Source organism: Tympanuchus pallidicinctus, unplaced genomic scaffold (genome assembly GCF_026119805.1).
Source record: "Tympanuchus pallidicinctus isolate F22 unplaced genomic scaffold, pur_lepc_1.0 scaffold11, whole genome shotgun sequence".
NCBI classification, from domain to species: Eukaryota; Metazoa; Chordata; class Aves; order Galliformes; family Phasianidae; genus Tympanuchus; species Tympanuchus pallidicinctus.
In genome coordinates, this window is record NW_026294627.1 from 5558262 (window position 1) to 5574016 (window position 15755).

General features: G+C 41.9%; 1 protein-coding gene and 1 long non-coding RNA gene across 3 annotated transcripts in view; one reads left to right on the forward strand and one right to left on the reverse strand.

Annotated features, from left to right (window-relative positions):
- Window positions 1–15755, reverse strand: part of LOC128074598 (uncharacterized) — a 482510-nt gene that overhangs the window by 393012 nt on the left and 73743 nt on the right. The gene's annotated exons all lie outside the window — the stretch shown is intronic.
- Window positions 1–15755, forward strand: part of TMEM135 (transmembrane protein 135) — a 164991-nt gene that overhangs the window by 1458 nt on the left and 147778 nt on the right. Inside the window, exon 2 of one of the 2 annotated variants that reach the window (XM_052670054.1) lies at window positions 12415–12542. The exons of the other annotated variant lie outside the window; for it this stretch is intronic. Coding sequence (XP_052526014.1) covers window positions 12415–12542 — 128 coding nt within the window. The remainder of the gene's footprint in view (window positions 1–12414; window positions 12543–15755) is intronic. 2 annotated transcript variants of the gene reach the window in all.

Here is a 15755-nt window from a genome sequence, read left to right on the forward strand (position 1 = left end):
TATGCTGGGCTGGAACAGGAAGCCAATACCAAGGACGTGTCCTCTTCTCTACCTCCCCATCTTCCTTCAGTAATTTTTCCTCCAAGTCAATTTCCTGAAGCAGTTTGCCATGCAGGGGCATGAGTACTTGTAAGTAGCAGAGAACAGACCTGAAGTTAGCTATGTAGTGGTTATCCATCCAGTGGTTATTCAGTCTGGCTAAAGATAAAGCAGCTTAAAGAGCACTGTAGTTAAATCAGAGTTCTCCAGCAGCCAAACCTGGTAAGTAGGTTCCTGCTCGTACCTATGTTACATTTCCTGCAACAGTGGGTTTGGAGGAAAGCTCCTCTAAACCTCAGTTGCTCTAAAATCTTGTTGCTACCTAAAGAGGGAGGAAAAATTTGCCTTCCTTTGCTCACAGGTGTGTAACTGTACTCTGTGTGGTCTTGGACTTTGAATCTGCTCAAGAAGAGCTACGATAATTCATTCACTAACCCAAAAAGAGCTTTGTCTCCTGCCTGTAGTGAGGCTGAATTTTCAGCTGCATTAACGAATTGAATTGGCCCCCTAGGAGGGTTTTGATGAGCACCAGAACCAGCAGCAGGTGAAAACTGAAAGGGTGCAACTGTGGAGGATGAAGGAGAAGCCTTGCACATTAAGTAGCTTGGCAGGGAAAGAGCACTGCTGAATTAAGAGTCATCCCTGAAGTGATTCTTTGTTGGACTTAAAGCTGTATTTGAAAACCTTGTATTTGTAAGTGAAATATCGTGGTTGCACAGCACAAACGTTCTGTCCTACATTTAGAGTCACGTGGTAGAGTGAATTCAAATTGCTTTATCTTTGTAGTCCTGTCAATGGATGTTCGGAGTGTTGCTGGTGCTGCTTAGTCCCAGTCTAACAGCACAGCATCAAGAAGTTTCCACTTCTGTTCTGCTTGTTTGTTCCTTCTGTTGCCATACGCAAATAACCAAGGCAAGTAGATGAAAGAGTTTGTTCTCAACAGCTTGTGTGGAAATGAATCAGTATGAATGGATGAGAAGACATTGCCAGAGGTCATTCTGGGAGAGAAGGACATGTGGTTAGGGACAGTCACAGTCTGGAGTCCAAACTCATAACATCTACACCCCACACCTCTTAAAAGTTTGGGTGCTCTTGTGTTGTTGAGAGACTGATGGAGCCTAATTTACGTGATACTGCTGTTTGATGAGCAACTTTCAGTACATAACTATGAGAAGTCTTTGCTTCGAAATGCTGCTGTTCAGTGGTGGTTTATTTCTTGTTCCTGTTAATATATAACAGAGCTTCTGTATTTTTTGACTTGGCAAAATAGTCTTTAGATCATACTTTCATGGACGTTGTTTTCACCCTAGGATTAGTTGATTGCTTTAGCAAAAGTAGATTTTGTATCTAAGTGGAAATGTCCCTCCCTGAGAGTATACTTAGTAACCATGCAGTCATTTGTAGATCTAGCCAGTGATCCAGTGGTCCTTTATTTGTTTTCTAGGTGCTTGGGTCAGCTTGCAAAGCTTTAGTAATAGGGAGGGTGTTTGAAGGCAAGGAGAAAGGAAGATTCTCCCTCTCTGGGAGGGTTGGTATGAGCTAAGGCTCATTGGGTGTTAAACCTGGCAAGGAATGTCAATGCCTGCAGGAAGGGCTGCTTCAAATGCATCAGTAGCAAAGGGAAGATTGGGGAAAATGGGCCCTGCTGCTGCACGGGGTGGGCGCTCGTGATGAACGATGCAGGAAGGTGGAGTATTATTTGAAATATTTGTATTGCTTCACTACAACCTCAAAAATGATTTTGGTGTCCTAAAGAGGATTCCATAATGTACTCAAGTAATTCATTATCAATGACAAGCTGTGTATGTGTTCCACAACGTGCAGTTAATTGTACTGCCATTAAAGTAAATAGGAGTCGAGTTGTATGAGAATTTTGTTTAGGAGAACTCTGTGGTGAAAGCATGTACGAGCTGCTGTTGTGTTATGGTTCTTTACATTCTCGGTTAGAATGCTGTAATATAGCTCCCCTCTGAGTTGACAGAGTTTGTGCTTTTCATTTTCAATGCTTGAACTTTTTTAAGGTTGTTTCTATGAGGAAAGTGATGCTAAAATAGTTTTCCACGTGTTGTCCTTGTTAATTTTTTCTTTAACAAATATTTATGCGAAGGAAGTTTTCGTAATTGTGGTGATGTTTTTTGGGGCTGAGTAGCTGGATCGGTTCTGTGCACTACGTTTTCAGGACATCTCGGTAAGCATTGCTGCTCCAAGTGCTGTGGATTGGGCCACTCTCCAGAAGAGATCAGAAGACAATGTGGGTTTATGTTGTGTGTAGGGTTGCAGTCTGTGTGTGTGTAAACACTGCTGCTTACCTGTCTCTTTACCCATCTACCCATCAGTGACGCGCCTACAGAACCATTTGTGTCTGTATTATTCCTTAATAAATGAAGGCTGAGCTATTACTTATCTTGGTTCTTCATTAAGTGATAGTATCCTTCAGGAGAATGGATCTTCCTGGCATTCATACACTGCACAGTAATGTGGTATTTGGGTGGAGATGTACATCTGGTTGGTGGCTTTGTTTGGTTGGAAGCACCCACGTAAACTGTAAAACCTTTTAGATCCAGAGATACCTGAATACCTGAGCAACCTGAAATACCTTCTTGAAAAATGTCAGCCATGTCCTACTGCTCCTTATGTGTCTGCACTTTGACTCAAATGGAGCCACGTTTGGATATAAAGGTCATTTCTAAACACCCTGATGGGTTGATGTGAGCTGCAGATTCCTCTGGAACAGAATTTCTTTCATGCAAAAAATCTAAGTCATCAAGTCCTGAGTTTATAGGTGATATTTTGACATTTTATTATGCATTCAGAGTTAAGTTAATTTTTATTTTTTGAGCCACTAATCCTCTGAAACGTCATGAAAATAACTGGTGAGGTTTTAGGATTAGAGACCACTTGAGTCAAGCTGCTGTGTGCAGACAGAATGAGAGGGTAAGAAGGTGGCAACCTGAAGAATTCGGAGGTTATGATAGGTATTTGGTGTCGCTACAATTTTGGATATAAAGTGGCTGGCAGGAATGCTTGTTTTGTAATTAAGACTGCTTACATTTTACAAGTGAAGCATTTCTTTGTGTAGCTCTTCTGAGAGGTTTGCTTTCTTTGGATCATAGAATCATAGAATGGCCTGGGTTGAAAAGGACCTCAAAGATCATGTAGTTTCAACCCCTGCCACGGGCAGGGTCACCAACCACCAGCCCAGGCTGCCCAGAGCCACATCCAGCCTGGAAGTACAGCTCCAAATTCAACCAATTGATCATAGCAGCTGCTCTCAGTTGTGATCTTGTATTTTAGGTGCTCATGCCTTTCCCAAAAGAGAGAGATGCCTTCCGTGTGTTGGCTGAACAACAGAGCGTCTGGCTGAACTCTTAGGGGAACTCTTTAGATCCAAGTCTTACTTAGCCTGTACAGTGCAAACCTGCATCTTTTGTAAGCTATCCTGATCAGCCGGCCAGGATGTGATGTTTCTCTTCAGTCCTTATTTTGAACCATTGAATCATTAAGGTTGGAAAAGACCACTGTGATCATCCTGTCCAACCATGGACCCATCCCCACCATGCCCACTAACCTTGTCCCTCAGTGCTGCATCTCCACATTACGTGAACGCTTTCAGGGATATTAACTCCATCACCTTCCTGGGCAGCCTGCTCCAATACCTCCCTGCTCTTTCTGAGCAGAATTTTTTTTCCTAATATCCAACCTAAACCTCCACTGGTGCAACTTGAGGCCCATTACTGCCATGCTGTGCAACAGAAGAGAAACTTAGTAACTCCAGAAGAGTAAGATATAACAGGTACTGAACTTACTGATTCATAACTCACCAGGAAGGTTCTGAAGCGTCATTGTCAGTAGTTACAGCATTTATTGAGGCTCCCAGATGAAAGGAGGTAAGGGAAAAAGTTAAAAATTGCTGACCTCCAATCTTAAAAAACAAACAAACAAAAAACAACAAAGCAACCACCTATAAATGTAGACTTAAAACTTGTCTGCCTTGATCTTTTAAGAAAATTTTGCTAAAGACCTTCAAGTTGATTTGCATTATCTCCAAAGCTCCTTAAGATAAGATAAAGATTAAAAATAAATAAATTGGAGATGTAACATTGTGTGTTCAAAATTGAACAATTTGGGCTTTTCCCAGAAATTAGGATTAGGAGAAGAAAATGAGGTCATGATTAGAATCACAGAATGGCTGGATTGAAAAGGACCACAGTGCTCATCCAGTTCCAACCCCCTGCTATGTGCAGGGTCGCCAGCCACCAGACCAGGCTGCCCAGAGCCACATCCAGCCTGGCCTTGAATGCCTGCAGGGATGGGGCATCCACAGCCTCCTTGGGCAACCTGTTCCAGTGTGTCACCAACCTATGTGAAAAACTTCCTCCTAATATCTAACCTAAATCTCCCCATCTCAGTTTAAAACCCTTGTCCTATCTCTGTCCACACTCACAAACAGCCATTCCCCCTCCTGTTTACATGCTATCTTCAAATATTGGATGGCCACAATGAGGTCTCCTCAGAGCCTTCTCTTCTCCAAGAGAAACAATCCCAGTTCCCTCACCCTTTCCTCACAGGAGAGGTGCTCCAGCCCTCTGATCATCTTAGTGGCTCTCTTCTGGACCTGCTCTAAGAGCTCTGTTAGCTTGTATCAGGCTGGGGAGAGGGATGAAGGGTCCAGCTGTGAGTGACTGCATTATCAGGACTGAGTTGTCTTGGCCTGTGTTGCCCTTGGTTCCCGTTGATTTCACGTGGGAAGCCTGCCATTCATTACACGTGTCAGAGCAAAGTCCTCTGTTTCCTGAGGGGTTGAATGTTTTTCACATATGTTTTTTGATGGTGCATGTTCCAGTAGGTGGAAATGCTTAATCAATAATATGAAGTGGTGTAACCAGTGATAGTAACATTTCCTTTCATAAGATAAAAATGGTTTGATCTCTACTTTGCAGTGAAGCTAGTTCTTCTGACTTCTTGCTTGTGAGATGGCAGAGTTGTTTGTGTCCTTCCCCTTATCATTCTCCTGACCTGGCCATCTGTCCCTGCTTAATTTAAGCCAGGCTCCCTCCTTCCTTTTACAGCCTGATGCGTAATTTTCCTGGCTGTACCTACACCCTATGAGATAGGGCCATAGCCCAGCCTAAAGGCAGCTGGTGCCCGCCGGCCATGCCTCACTCCAGCCCTGCTTCAACTGTGGTATCTCATAGGGAGAGCTGTTTGGATTCATCCTGAGCCAAGCCTGGAGTTAGCAAGCACCAAACAGATGCTGCTTTGTCAGTCCATATAGGCACAGACATCGATGTTGTTTGTGCTGTGCATGATTGTGTATTGGAGGTAGGGTGGGGAGCCTCAGAAGGCTGTTAGCGTTACCCTGTAACATGTTTCTGCCTATGAGGCCCATCAAGAAATGGGATTTGTTTATGGCATAGCCTGATGCTGTAATCATGTGCTGGCATATCTGATCATCTCAGTTCTGCGCTATGTTCTGAGGGACCTGCAGGTCAGCGCGTTCTTGCTTTCAGGTTCTTCTGGAAGCCACTTTAATTATGACTAAAATTAGTTTAAATGTTACTAAAGAAAGAGCCTGATTGCAACATCTTCATTCCGGGCTGCGATCATTCCGGTCTGTTCAGGCAGCTTTTAGGGCAGACTAGTAACATTTTTTCATAAAACTAAAATAAACCAAAAAAGTCTTTTGGTGAGATGCTTATTTCAGTGGGAAAAGTGCAAGCATTTCAGAAGAATCAGCAAGGAATTCAGCTGCATAGAGGAGCTGAAGCTCAAAGGTACAAGGGTGGCGTGGAGCCTGCACTGCAGTGATAGCGAGAGATCCCAGCCGTGACAGAGCAATGAACTCAGCACAGGCACTGGGAAGCAGCAAACCTGGCAAAGAGGCTTCTGTCAAGCAGGTGTACATCTGTTCTCTGTGAATTGAGAGTGATGCCAGAACTGAAGGTAATCTGGATGTTCAGAGAGTACATGAATTCTCCTGTTCGTTTCTATTTTTTAACTTGGGTGCAAATGTGCGAAGTTTAAAACAAACCAAACCTAAACACGACAAAACAAGCCACACCCCTCATCCTAATCCTTGTACAACATCTCTCAAGGCACAGAGGAAGGAAGTTGGGGGGCAGAGCAGGGGAACACAGTCCTCTTTGTGGTACTGCAGGAGCTGACTTGTGAAATTATGAAGCCTCACTTTTTTTTATCTGTGAAATCAGGGTGGTACCAGCTAATTGAGGAACACAAGATCTGAATGTTTAAGAAGAGTCACTGGGAACAAATTGCTGGTTTAGACAACAGTGTATTTCGAAACACAAATGTTACCTGAGGGCATTTTGAGATTAAGTCATTCCAAAGTGCTTAAAAATCATTTTTAAAGCAAGGGAATAACGTCCTTAGAAAATTCATACAGGACTGTGAAAATGTAGAATGTTAAGCACATGTGTATTTAATATATTCAAATATAGCTTTGAAACAAATCTGACATCTGTCTTTGTGTGGTATGAGACATTTTCTTAACTGTTTTAAATGTTGAGAGTTGCTTTGCTTTCAGTTTTCTCCAGAAGTCCCTAAGGAGGTGAAGCAGGAAGGTGCCAGGCTCTGCTCAGGGAACCTGATGATGAGTGTAGAAATGGCATGGAGTTGCACTGGGGAAAGTCAGTCTGGGCATTAAGAAAAATGTCTTTATCATAAGGGTGAGCAGGCACTGGAACGGCTTGCTGGAGAGGTGGTTGATGTCACTGCTCAAGAAACATAACACAGCGCCCTCAATAATGTGGTTTAGCCCTGAAGAGATTGAGCAGTGGGGCTGGATCATCTCTAAAGGTCCATTTGCATAACTTGTGCTGTGACAGTTTTCCTAGCTTGTTAATGATTTGCTGCGTATATATTATATAAACCATCTGCACAGCATTATTGGTAGTCTCTACATTTGCATGCTAGATAGCTACTGTGACATAAGTCATGGAGCTTTGTGCCTGGAGATGTGGCTAGGCGTCTCAGTATTTCTGTAATTCTTTTTTTTTTTGTGTGTGTTTGTTATCATGTGCTCAGTTTTAGTGGTGCTTGTGAACGAATGAGATAGAAAAGATTCTGCTTTTTTCAGTTTCCATCAGTCAGTGTTGCATGCTGGGCTAAGTTCATAGAATCATAGAGTAGCCTGGGTTGAAAAGGGCTACAATGCTCATCCAGTTCCAACCCCTTGCTATGTGCAGGGTCGCCAACCACCAGAGCCACATCCAGCCTGGCCTTGAATGCCTCCAGGGATGGGGCATCCTGCTCACTAAGGTTTGATGGAGGGGGTTGCATTCTTAAACATAAAGTTTGTGCAAACCTAAAAAAGTGGTGGCTTGAAAGAGATGAATAAATAATACTGTACTCACACAGCAGAGCTGATGCAATTTCACTGTTTTTTAGCCTACCACAGAATCCATCAGTGTGTGTATGTCGACGAGCACATGCATTGAGTCAAGCTGGTGCTGCCTGTAGTCCATAGAATCATAGAATTGCTCAGGTTGGAAAAGACCATCAAGTCCAACCACAACCTCAGCATACTACCCTAACTAACAACCCTCCGCTAAGTCATGTCCCCAAGCACCACATCCAAATGGTTTTTAAACACATTCAGGGATGGTGACTCAACTTATTCAGCTGATGACGTGCATAGTATCAAACCAATTGTCTTATTTGGGACCAGGAATGTTTTCCCTGGAAGTCAGCCTGACAGGTCTGGTTCTGCCCCAGCTTTCTTTCAGCACATGGCTGTAGGGCAGAAGTGGCACACGACAGGAATCAGGAATACAGGCGTATTTCATCACACTGACTTGTTACTGCTGTGTGGGTGTTACTTGTCTTACTGTGAATGCACAAGTTTAGCTGTCTGAGGTCTGAAGTGCTGCGATCAAAGTTTCACCCAGATTCCCATATGTTTCCTGTTTCTAATCTGGAAATATCTGTATTTTCTGAATCTGAAAGGAGATCAAGAGCCATAATATGTGGATGCAAAGAGGGAAATTGCAAAGTTCTGAAAGCTCTGGACATCTTCTCTGTGACAGTGCATGACTTGTTTTAAATTCCTTTTTGCTCTTGGTTGTTGTTTGTGCATCTGGAAGAGTGCTTCTTATAGGGGACTGAGACAGATGAGATTCACTGCTGGGCTACTTTAGAAGCTGAGAGTGCAAAACTGTTGGGAAAGCTGAGCTGTGTATCCCATCTCTGGAGCTGTGCCAGCATGCAGCCCAGCTGCTAGTAAGGGCCCTGGGCAGTGAGTGCTGTTAGATGCTTGCACAGACAGATAGGACTGCATCTGCAGGCTGTCCTACTGTGTGAAGTTTCTCTCATAGCATAAGAACACTTAAGTTGTGCTGAGAAGGCAACAGCAGTTCTGGCATTGAGTTTCTTTTCCAGGTGTCTCTGAATTCTGTAAATTAAATTAAAAGAAATTATGTTCCGCCATGACACAAATGCTAAGTTCTTACATGGGCTGGAATCTTCTTGATGAATAAAGACATCTTTAATACTAAGTACTTCGAACTTGAGTATTCTTTATCTGCAGAGAGCAAATCTGCTTGAGAAAGTGCAGTTACCTAACAGGGGCTTCATGTGAATAACATCCATACTGGTTTATATAGTAGAGATTGATAGAACATCAGCTATATGGTGAGCATTGGTTTTGTTAGGTCTTCTGTTCCCTTTCTAATCTCCTCCTTAGAGAGATGTGTATGCTGGGTAACATTTTGATTTTACAGCTTTGTCACTCATTTTTAAATGGATGATATGCAGCATGTGGGCAGATGAGAAGCACAAGCTGCCTTGTGCCTGCTGGTGAGAAAGCAGCACAGTCAGGGTTATTTGTTAGCATCTGTGAAACTATTCCACACTCTTACTGATATTTTTCAGAAGAAAAAAAGGAAAGGTGATACTGTGTTGCAAAGGGTTATTTTGTTATTTTTTTTGTTCCATGAAATCATGATCTTGTAGCGCTATGAGGGGTGCATTCTTCCATGCCCTGGATTGCAGGTAAACTGTGGTTAGGAGGAGAGGTGGGGCAGCACAAGCAGTGTGAAATCGAAGGGAAGGAATATAGTGTCAGGGTTTCATGCAGTGGCAAACGTTCATGGCATTTTCTAATACAGCTTTTCTTCACTTCGTGCTTTCTTACTTATGCTGGAAATCTGCAGTGTTTTGTAAGCACTGAATAATTTTTCTACTTCTCTGTCTTAAAAAGAAAAGAATGTAGCTGAGAAACTGTAGAGAGGAGAGAAGAGCACTGGGAGGCAGGGAGCTGCTTCGGGCCACTCTTGGATACGTGATAGCGAACTGTTTGGAACAATCACTTGACTCAGAATTGCAGTCCTTCATTCTTATAGTGAGTAACATCCCAAACTTTATCTGTCAGCATTAAGGTCATGATGCAAACCTCCCTTAGGTACTCAAGTAAAGGAATCTGAGGATTCATCTGCTCCTTTTATATAGAATCTCCAAATTGAGTTGGAAGGGATCTAAAAGCCCACCCAACCTCCTACCATGGGCTGGTTGCTCCCCAGCAGCTCAGGCTGCCCAGGCCCCATCCAACCTGGCCTTGAGCACCTCCAGGGCTGGGACACCCACAGCTCTCTGGGGAGCAGTGCCAAGGCCTCACTGCCCCCGAGTGTAAAATTTATTCCTAACTTCTTTTAGTTTAAAACTATTCCCTGTTGTCGTATTACTAACAGACGATGTAAAAAATAAGTCTCCCTCCTGTATTGGACTGCAATGAGGTTTCCTCCCATAGTTCTGGAGATCTGTGAGCGTGTTTTCAATGAGACAGCTGTTTCTTGGATCTGACTCTGCAGGGTGCCTCACATAGCACAGGTTGCCATGTAACCTTGTGCTCTGTCTGTTAGCACTCTCTTCATGGGCATTAAAGCTTGCCAAGGAGGTAGCTACTGGGTTTCCTCATGGCCCTTTCCTTCCATGCTGGTGTCTGTTGCTACTGTCTGGTGCTAAGCCTTGAGCAGAGTGTTTGTTACAAAGCATTTGGCCTTCATCACAGTGACCTCCCAAATCACCCAAATGGGGTTTATCCCTATGGGAATGAGGAAATGCCATGGGCTGGCATGTTTCAGAATCTCTCTTGCCTATTTCAACTGTAAGAGTACTTCTTGTAACTGTGGAGAGCTGGAAGGGAATACAAGGTGGAGTCTGGAAGTATTACTGGTGTTCATTCCACGTAATCACACTATAAGTGGTGGGGTGAAGGGGAGGAACTTGCTGTGTAACCTGCTTTTGTCAGGTTTTGGCTGTACATGGTACATTTAGCTTAGTTGATGTCTGTAAAGCACTGTGGAGATGATGGGCATTATCTGTTTTTGATGTGCATGCCTCAAGCCACATTGCTTTTACATGTGCAGCTCCTTCAGTTATCATAAGCAGTGTTTCCTCAGCCTGACCTGTGTGATGGTGTTCCTGATTCTTTTCTGCCTTTGAGTTGAGTAGTAAGGAGAAGGGAAAGTGAAAAACTAGTGTAAAACTTATTGGAGATGCTACAGAATTAACCATTAGCTTTTGATTTGACACTGCTTTATAACAATACCAATATTTTCAAAATTTTGTATATTTAAAAGAGATATAAAAGTATAAAATGCTTCTTCAGAGGAAACGACTTTACACTTCAGCTCAAAGGTTGTGTTCTTTAAAAAGAAAAAAATTCTTCTGTTCCGCATGTTCACAACCTTTGTACAGTAGACTGGAAATAGCTGAGGAGGTGGCAACGAGTAATCTGGTGTTTAGCCTGCATTAAGACTTTGCAACAGAAAGATTATCTGGATTGCACTGTTGCCTAATCTATTATGGCTTAAGCAGTCTTGACATGTGATGAAGTGGTGCGTTAATCTATTTTCAGAAGTCTGTTTGTGCATATGTTTCTCCTTAATTCTGGCTTTGTTTTGGGCACTTATTTTGGCAGAGCTCTCTTCTGGTTAGTTACAGCAGAATCATAGAATCACAAGTTTGGAAGGGACCTGCAAGATCATCTAGTTCAGCTGTCCTCCCATTACACTTGCTCCCACAAGCCACTAGACCGTATCTCATAGGTTCTCATCCAGATAAAAGCCTCATCCTATCTCTGTATCTAAAACACCTTGCTGTTCAGTGCAAGTGGGCTGGTTTTGAGAAGAACAATTCCTTCTCCCTGTCTTTGAATTGAGAAACCAAGTCCTCAAGGGGGGCTACTGACCAACAGGCTGCCTGCTGTTCTCATCAGCACTTGTAGTTTTAAGCTCTTTCTGTCTGCAGTTTTCTGACTGTAAGCATTGGTTGAAAGCTCTGACTGTTTTAAGAGTCCTTGAGAAACCAGTGCAGATGAACATGATAATGCTATTAAAAACAAAAATCTGTCTGTCAGTGCATTCTAAGTTCATGGAACCATGGAGATTTGGAGGCCATGTGGTTCCAGCCTCGTGCTCAAGGCAGGACAAGTCGGATGGGTGTTTGGGGCATTTCCTGGTCTGAGCTTTGGAGGATTCTGGTGTTGGAGAGTCCACAACCTTTTAGGGCAGTCCATTCAGATATTCAGCCACCTCAAAGGGTAATATTTTTTATTCTGTCTAATCTGAGTGTACAGAATTTGAATTGTCTGTTGCCTTTTGTCTTAGCTGTGCTCTTCTGAGAAAAATCTGGCTCCTTGTTCTAATAGTTGCAAGATTTCAGTAGACAAGAAGGATTTTGAGGACGTGTTATATTTGAGCCTTCATCTAACAGTTCTTCATAACATAAATTCAACTGACCAAGAGAGCACTTGTTTTTCAGATCCAACCTGGTTTCTACTTCAGGCATACGTAACGTGATGTTTTCATATAGTGTTTCTATACAATTTCTCAAGAATGTGTTCTTCTTTTAGCAAACAGTGAAAAAGTTTTGGAGGACTTGGAGCTGTTTGGTAGGATTAGAAACCTTTAGAAATGCATCAGCACTTTGTAGGCACAGTGTAGGGGCCATATCTGGATCGCGTAGTGCATTGCTTAGTGGTGTGCTGGCCTTTATTATGAGGTGCTCCAATTGCCTGAAAGACAAATCTTTGTGAGTTTATTACATCTTAAAGTTCTGCTATCTGGCAGACAACCTTTCTGACTATTATGGCCAATGGTAACAAGGTAGTAAAACCTCTCTCACAGTTTCCACTTAGGCTTATGTGGCGTATTTCCTGGTATAAACACTGTAATATCTGGAACAAGTTTAAAGGAAATCTTTGTGGTATTGTTTGTAAAACCAGCAAATTTAAGGAGATTTGATTTACTACTTAAATGGGCGTATTTCATTTTGCTTTTTTCTTTTTTCTTTACAATGTGCAAGAAAGAACCTAATTGAATTAAAGTTTGTCCTCCCTTTTTCTTCCTCCTCCCTCAGATTGCAGCTATTCTCAGGAAACGAAAACTTGACTATTATTTGCACAAACTGCTACCTGAGATCTTGCAATCAACTTCCTTTCTGACAGCAAATGGGACCTTGTATATTGCTTGCTTTTGCATTCTAAGGTTGGTATACTGTCCTAAAAATTAAATGTAACAGGAATGTAACTTCTTAGCTTATAGAATAATAACTTGAAAAAAAAAAAAGACAGCCACACAATTTGTAATGGGTAGGAGAAAGACAGCAACACCTGTGCATTCTGATTTTTGCAATTGACTGTGCACAATATGCACCTTCCTTCCCCCCCCAACCCCTTGCTTATGTAAATGTTTTTAAAAGCAGCAAACAAGGCAATATATTCACGTGGTTTCCTTCTCCATTTGTTACTGATTCCAAATGCATGGGTGCAGGAAATGCAGGTGAATTGTAAGGGTTATCTAAGGAGGTCTGATTTTTCTCTCCAAAAATGTTTGAATGCAAACAGACTTTTCAAACCGTGGGTCACAAGATTGGAGAGCATAATTTTTCTGATAATGTAACTGCTGTTCTTTGTAGAGCAAGCCTGTGTTTGGTGATGATTTGGTGATCAGTGTAGCATTACGAATTGCAACTGGAATTGAAATTGACAAGATTACTTTCTAGGATTGTTAAAGGGGAATGGTTTCCTATCTTCTAGGAATTAGTAAGTCATGTAGTTAAAGTGTATTGGGGATGGGGGAAAAAGGGATAAATTGTCAGTTTTCCTAACTGGGAGAAGTTGCCAGCAATGTTCCTGCAATGTAACTTGTTCTATATATAGCTACAGCATCTGGAAAAAAGAATTTACTGTGGGATTATGCAAGATTATTTATGATAAGAAAATACAAAACTTATAGTCAGCCATTTCAGAAAAATCTCTTGATTTTTTTAGGGGAAAAATATGAAGCTTGATAGAGAAAAGTGCAAAATAATCAACTGGGAGGAAGAGAGCAATTCTATCCTATTCACACAGGGATGGGATTTAAACTGGGGACTAAATTAATCAAGGAGATGCTTGGGAGTCATCAAGGATAGGTTCTGTGAACAAGTCAGCTGAACAAGTTGAATACGATCAAGAAAACAATTCTTATGAAGAGAGAAACCAGTGGGAACAAACCAATGAGCAGTATTAAATACATGATATTTTTAAAAACTTTGTGCTGTATACCTTTATAAAGAGCTACTTCTGGGCTCCTAATGTTGATAAATTAATCACTTGGATTTTGCTTAGTATTAAGTTGTCTTGCAGCTTAAGCCGTGTAAGCTTCCTTCTCTAATCTAATGGCAGGATGGCAGGATGGAGAGGTGCAATTGCAACTTCACTGCTTTTTTGGTACTATTTCATGTGAGGTGGTTGTTTTATTTGAAGTATTTGTTTGAATTCCTGATTCTTTGAGTTAATCACTGTGTGACATGGGAAATGTTGAACTTCCTGCAGTAGCCTCTCAGAGAGAAAACAACAATTTCATTTTCCAGTGCAGAATGCCATTTGGTACTGCATCACAGAATGGCAGGGTTGGAAGGGACCTCAAGGATCGTGAAGCTCCAACCTCCCTGCCACAGCCAGGCCCACCAACCTCCACATTTAATACCAGACCAGGCTGCCCAGGGCCCCACCCAACCTGGCCTTGAACACCTCCAGGGACGGGGCATCCACAGCCTCTCCAGGGAGATGTTCCAGCACCTCACCACTCTCATAGAAAAGAAAACTGTATGTTTGAATCCATCAAAGAAATAGCAGAACACCATAGATATGTTGTTTAACTGCAGCCTGAGTGTTTCTGAAGTCAAGCTATGACCTTTCATAAAAAGACTTTAGAGACCAGATCCTTTAGGTCTCATTCTGGATAATGGTAAGAGATGAAATGGGATGTGTATCATTTTTCTGTCTTTTTAGCTGCAAGGTTTGTTGTGGCTTTGTTTTTTTTTTTTTTTTTTTGTCTTACCCAAAAAGTTCAAGTCTCTAAGGAGGTGTGTTTGTTCTATTGACATCTGAGGTTCCCAGAGCTCTGAGCTGATGCAGCATTTCCTGCAGACTTTGTGCTTGAGGAGGAGAGTTTCTAGAAAGCAGGAGCAGCAGTGACAAAGAGGCAGAGTTGTCCAGCAGTCCCCATGCAGTCAGCTCTTGGAATTCTAGAGTAGAGCAGCAGATTAAAGGGTTTGTAGCTGGACATGTTAACTCATTTACCTGCACAATTCTTGCTCTGATGAAGAGTTGTGTATGTGTTGCTAGGCATGTTAAGGATCTCCTGGATAAAGCGACCACTTCATTTTTTTGTACATATACTGAGGTCTCAGGGATTCTTCACGCTGTTTTATTCTATATTCTGTAGAAAATACCTTTTATTCTCCCAGTAGCAATTGAAAGACCTAAATATGAAATGTAATTGTCAGTGGGATGTTTGACTTGTGCTAATGTGTGGTTTTGATGCTCTTGTATTATTTCCTTTCTTTCCACTGAGGAAAACTTGCAAAAACTGCAGATACATCTGCGGGTGTAATATTTTAGACAAGAAAATGCAATTTAAATGATTTCAGTAATTGTTGAATATTCTCTCCTTTTCATTAATGAGTAAAATTTCATAACAATCCAAGTTCAGTTTCAGCAGTGACGTGGGCTCTGGGTAGGTGTTCTCATTCTAAAAGGCATCACTAGGTGAAGTTGGCTGCTTTTTAAATTTGTTTTCATTCTTGAAGTGAAATAGTGAATGTGTGCAGCCTGCTCTATTGGCAGAGCTGTGGAGGTGGTGATCGATGTTACGGATGTGTGACAGCTCAGCTGTGGCTGTAATCTGTTTGCTGAGGTGATGCAGTTAGACTACATCTGTCTGTGCTTCAGAAAGAAGTCCTTCGCTCCTCCACTGACAGGCATTACAGCAGTTAAAAGATGGGTGTGAATTTTAGGTTTTCAGTTCTATTAAATTAATGCAAAACCTCATGAAGTCGTGGCTCAGTTAGCCTTGCAGCTAGAGTCATTCAGTTCATCTGTGTACGTACAGCTTTCCACTAATTTGCTTGGTTCAATTCAGCTGTATGTATCAACCAGCCTTTCAGCTTTGGGTACAGTTTCACAATGAGAAATTAGATGAATAATTAGGAAGAGAACACTGGCTTCTCATTCCATTATGCTGCCTCAGACTATGTAAGAACTATGTAAAAACAAACATATAAATAATAATAAAATGTTGCTTTCGTTTATTCCAGCAGAACTTTAAATTTTCCACTTTATGATTGGACATCTAAATTTTCAGTGACTTTTATTGTGTAAAATACTGCTTTTACCTAAATCTCATCACACTGAACATAGAATGATAGAATGG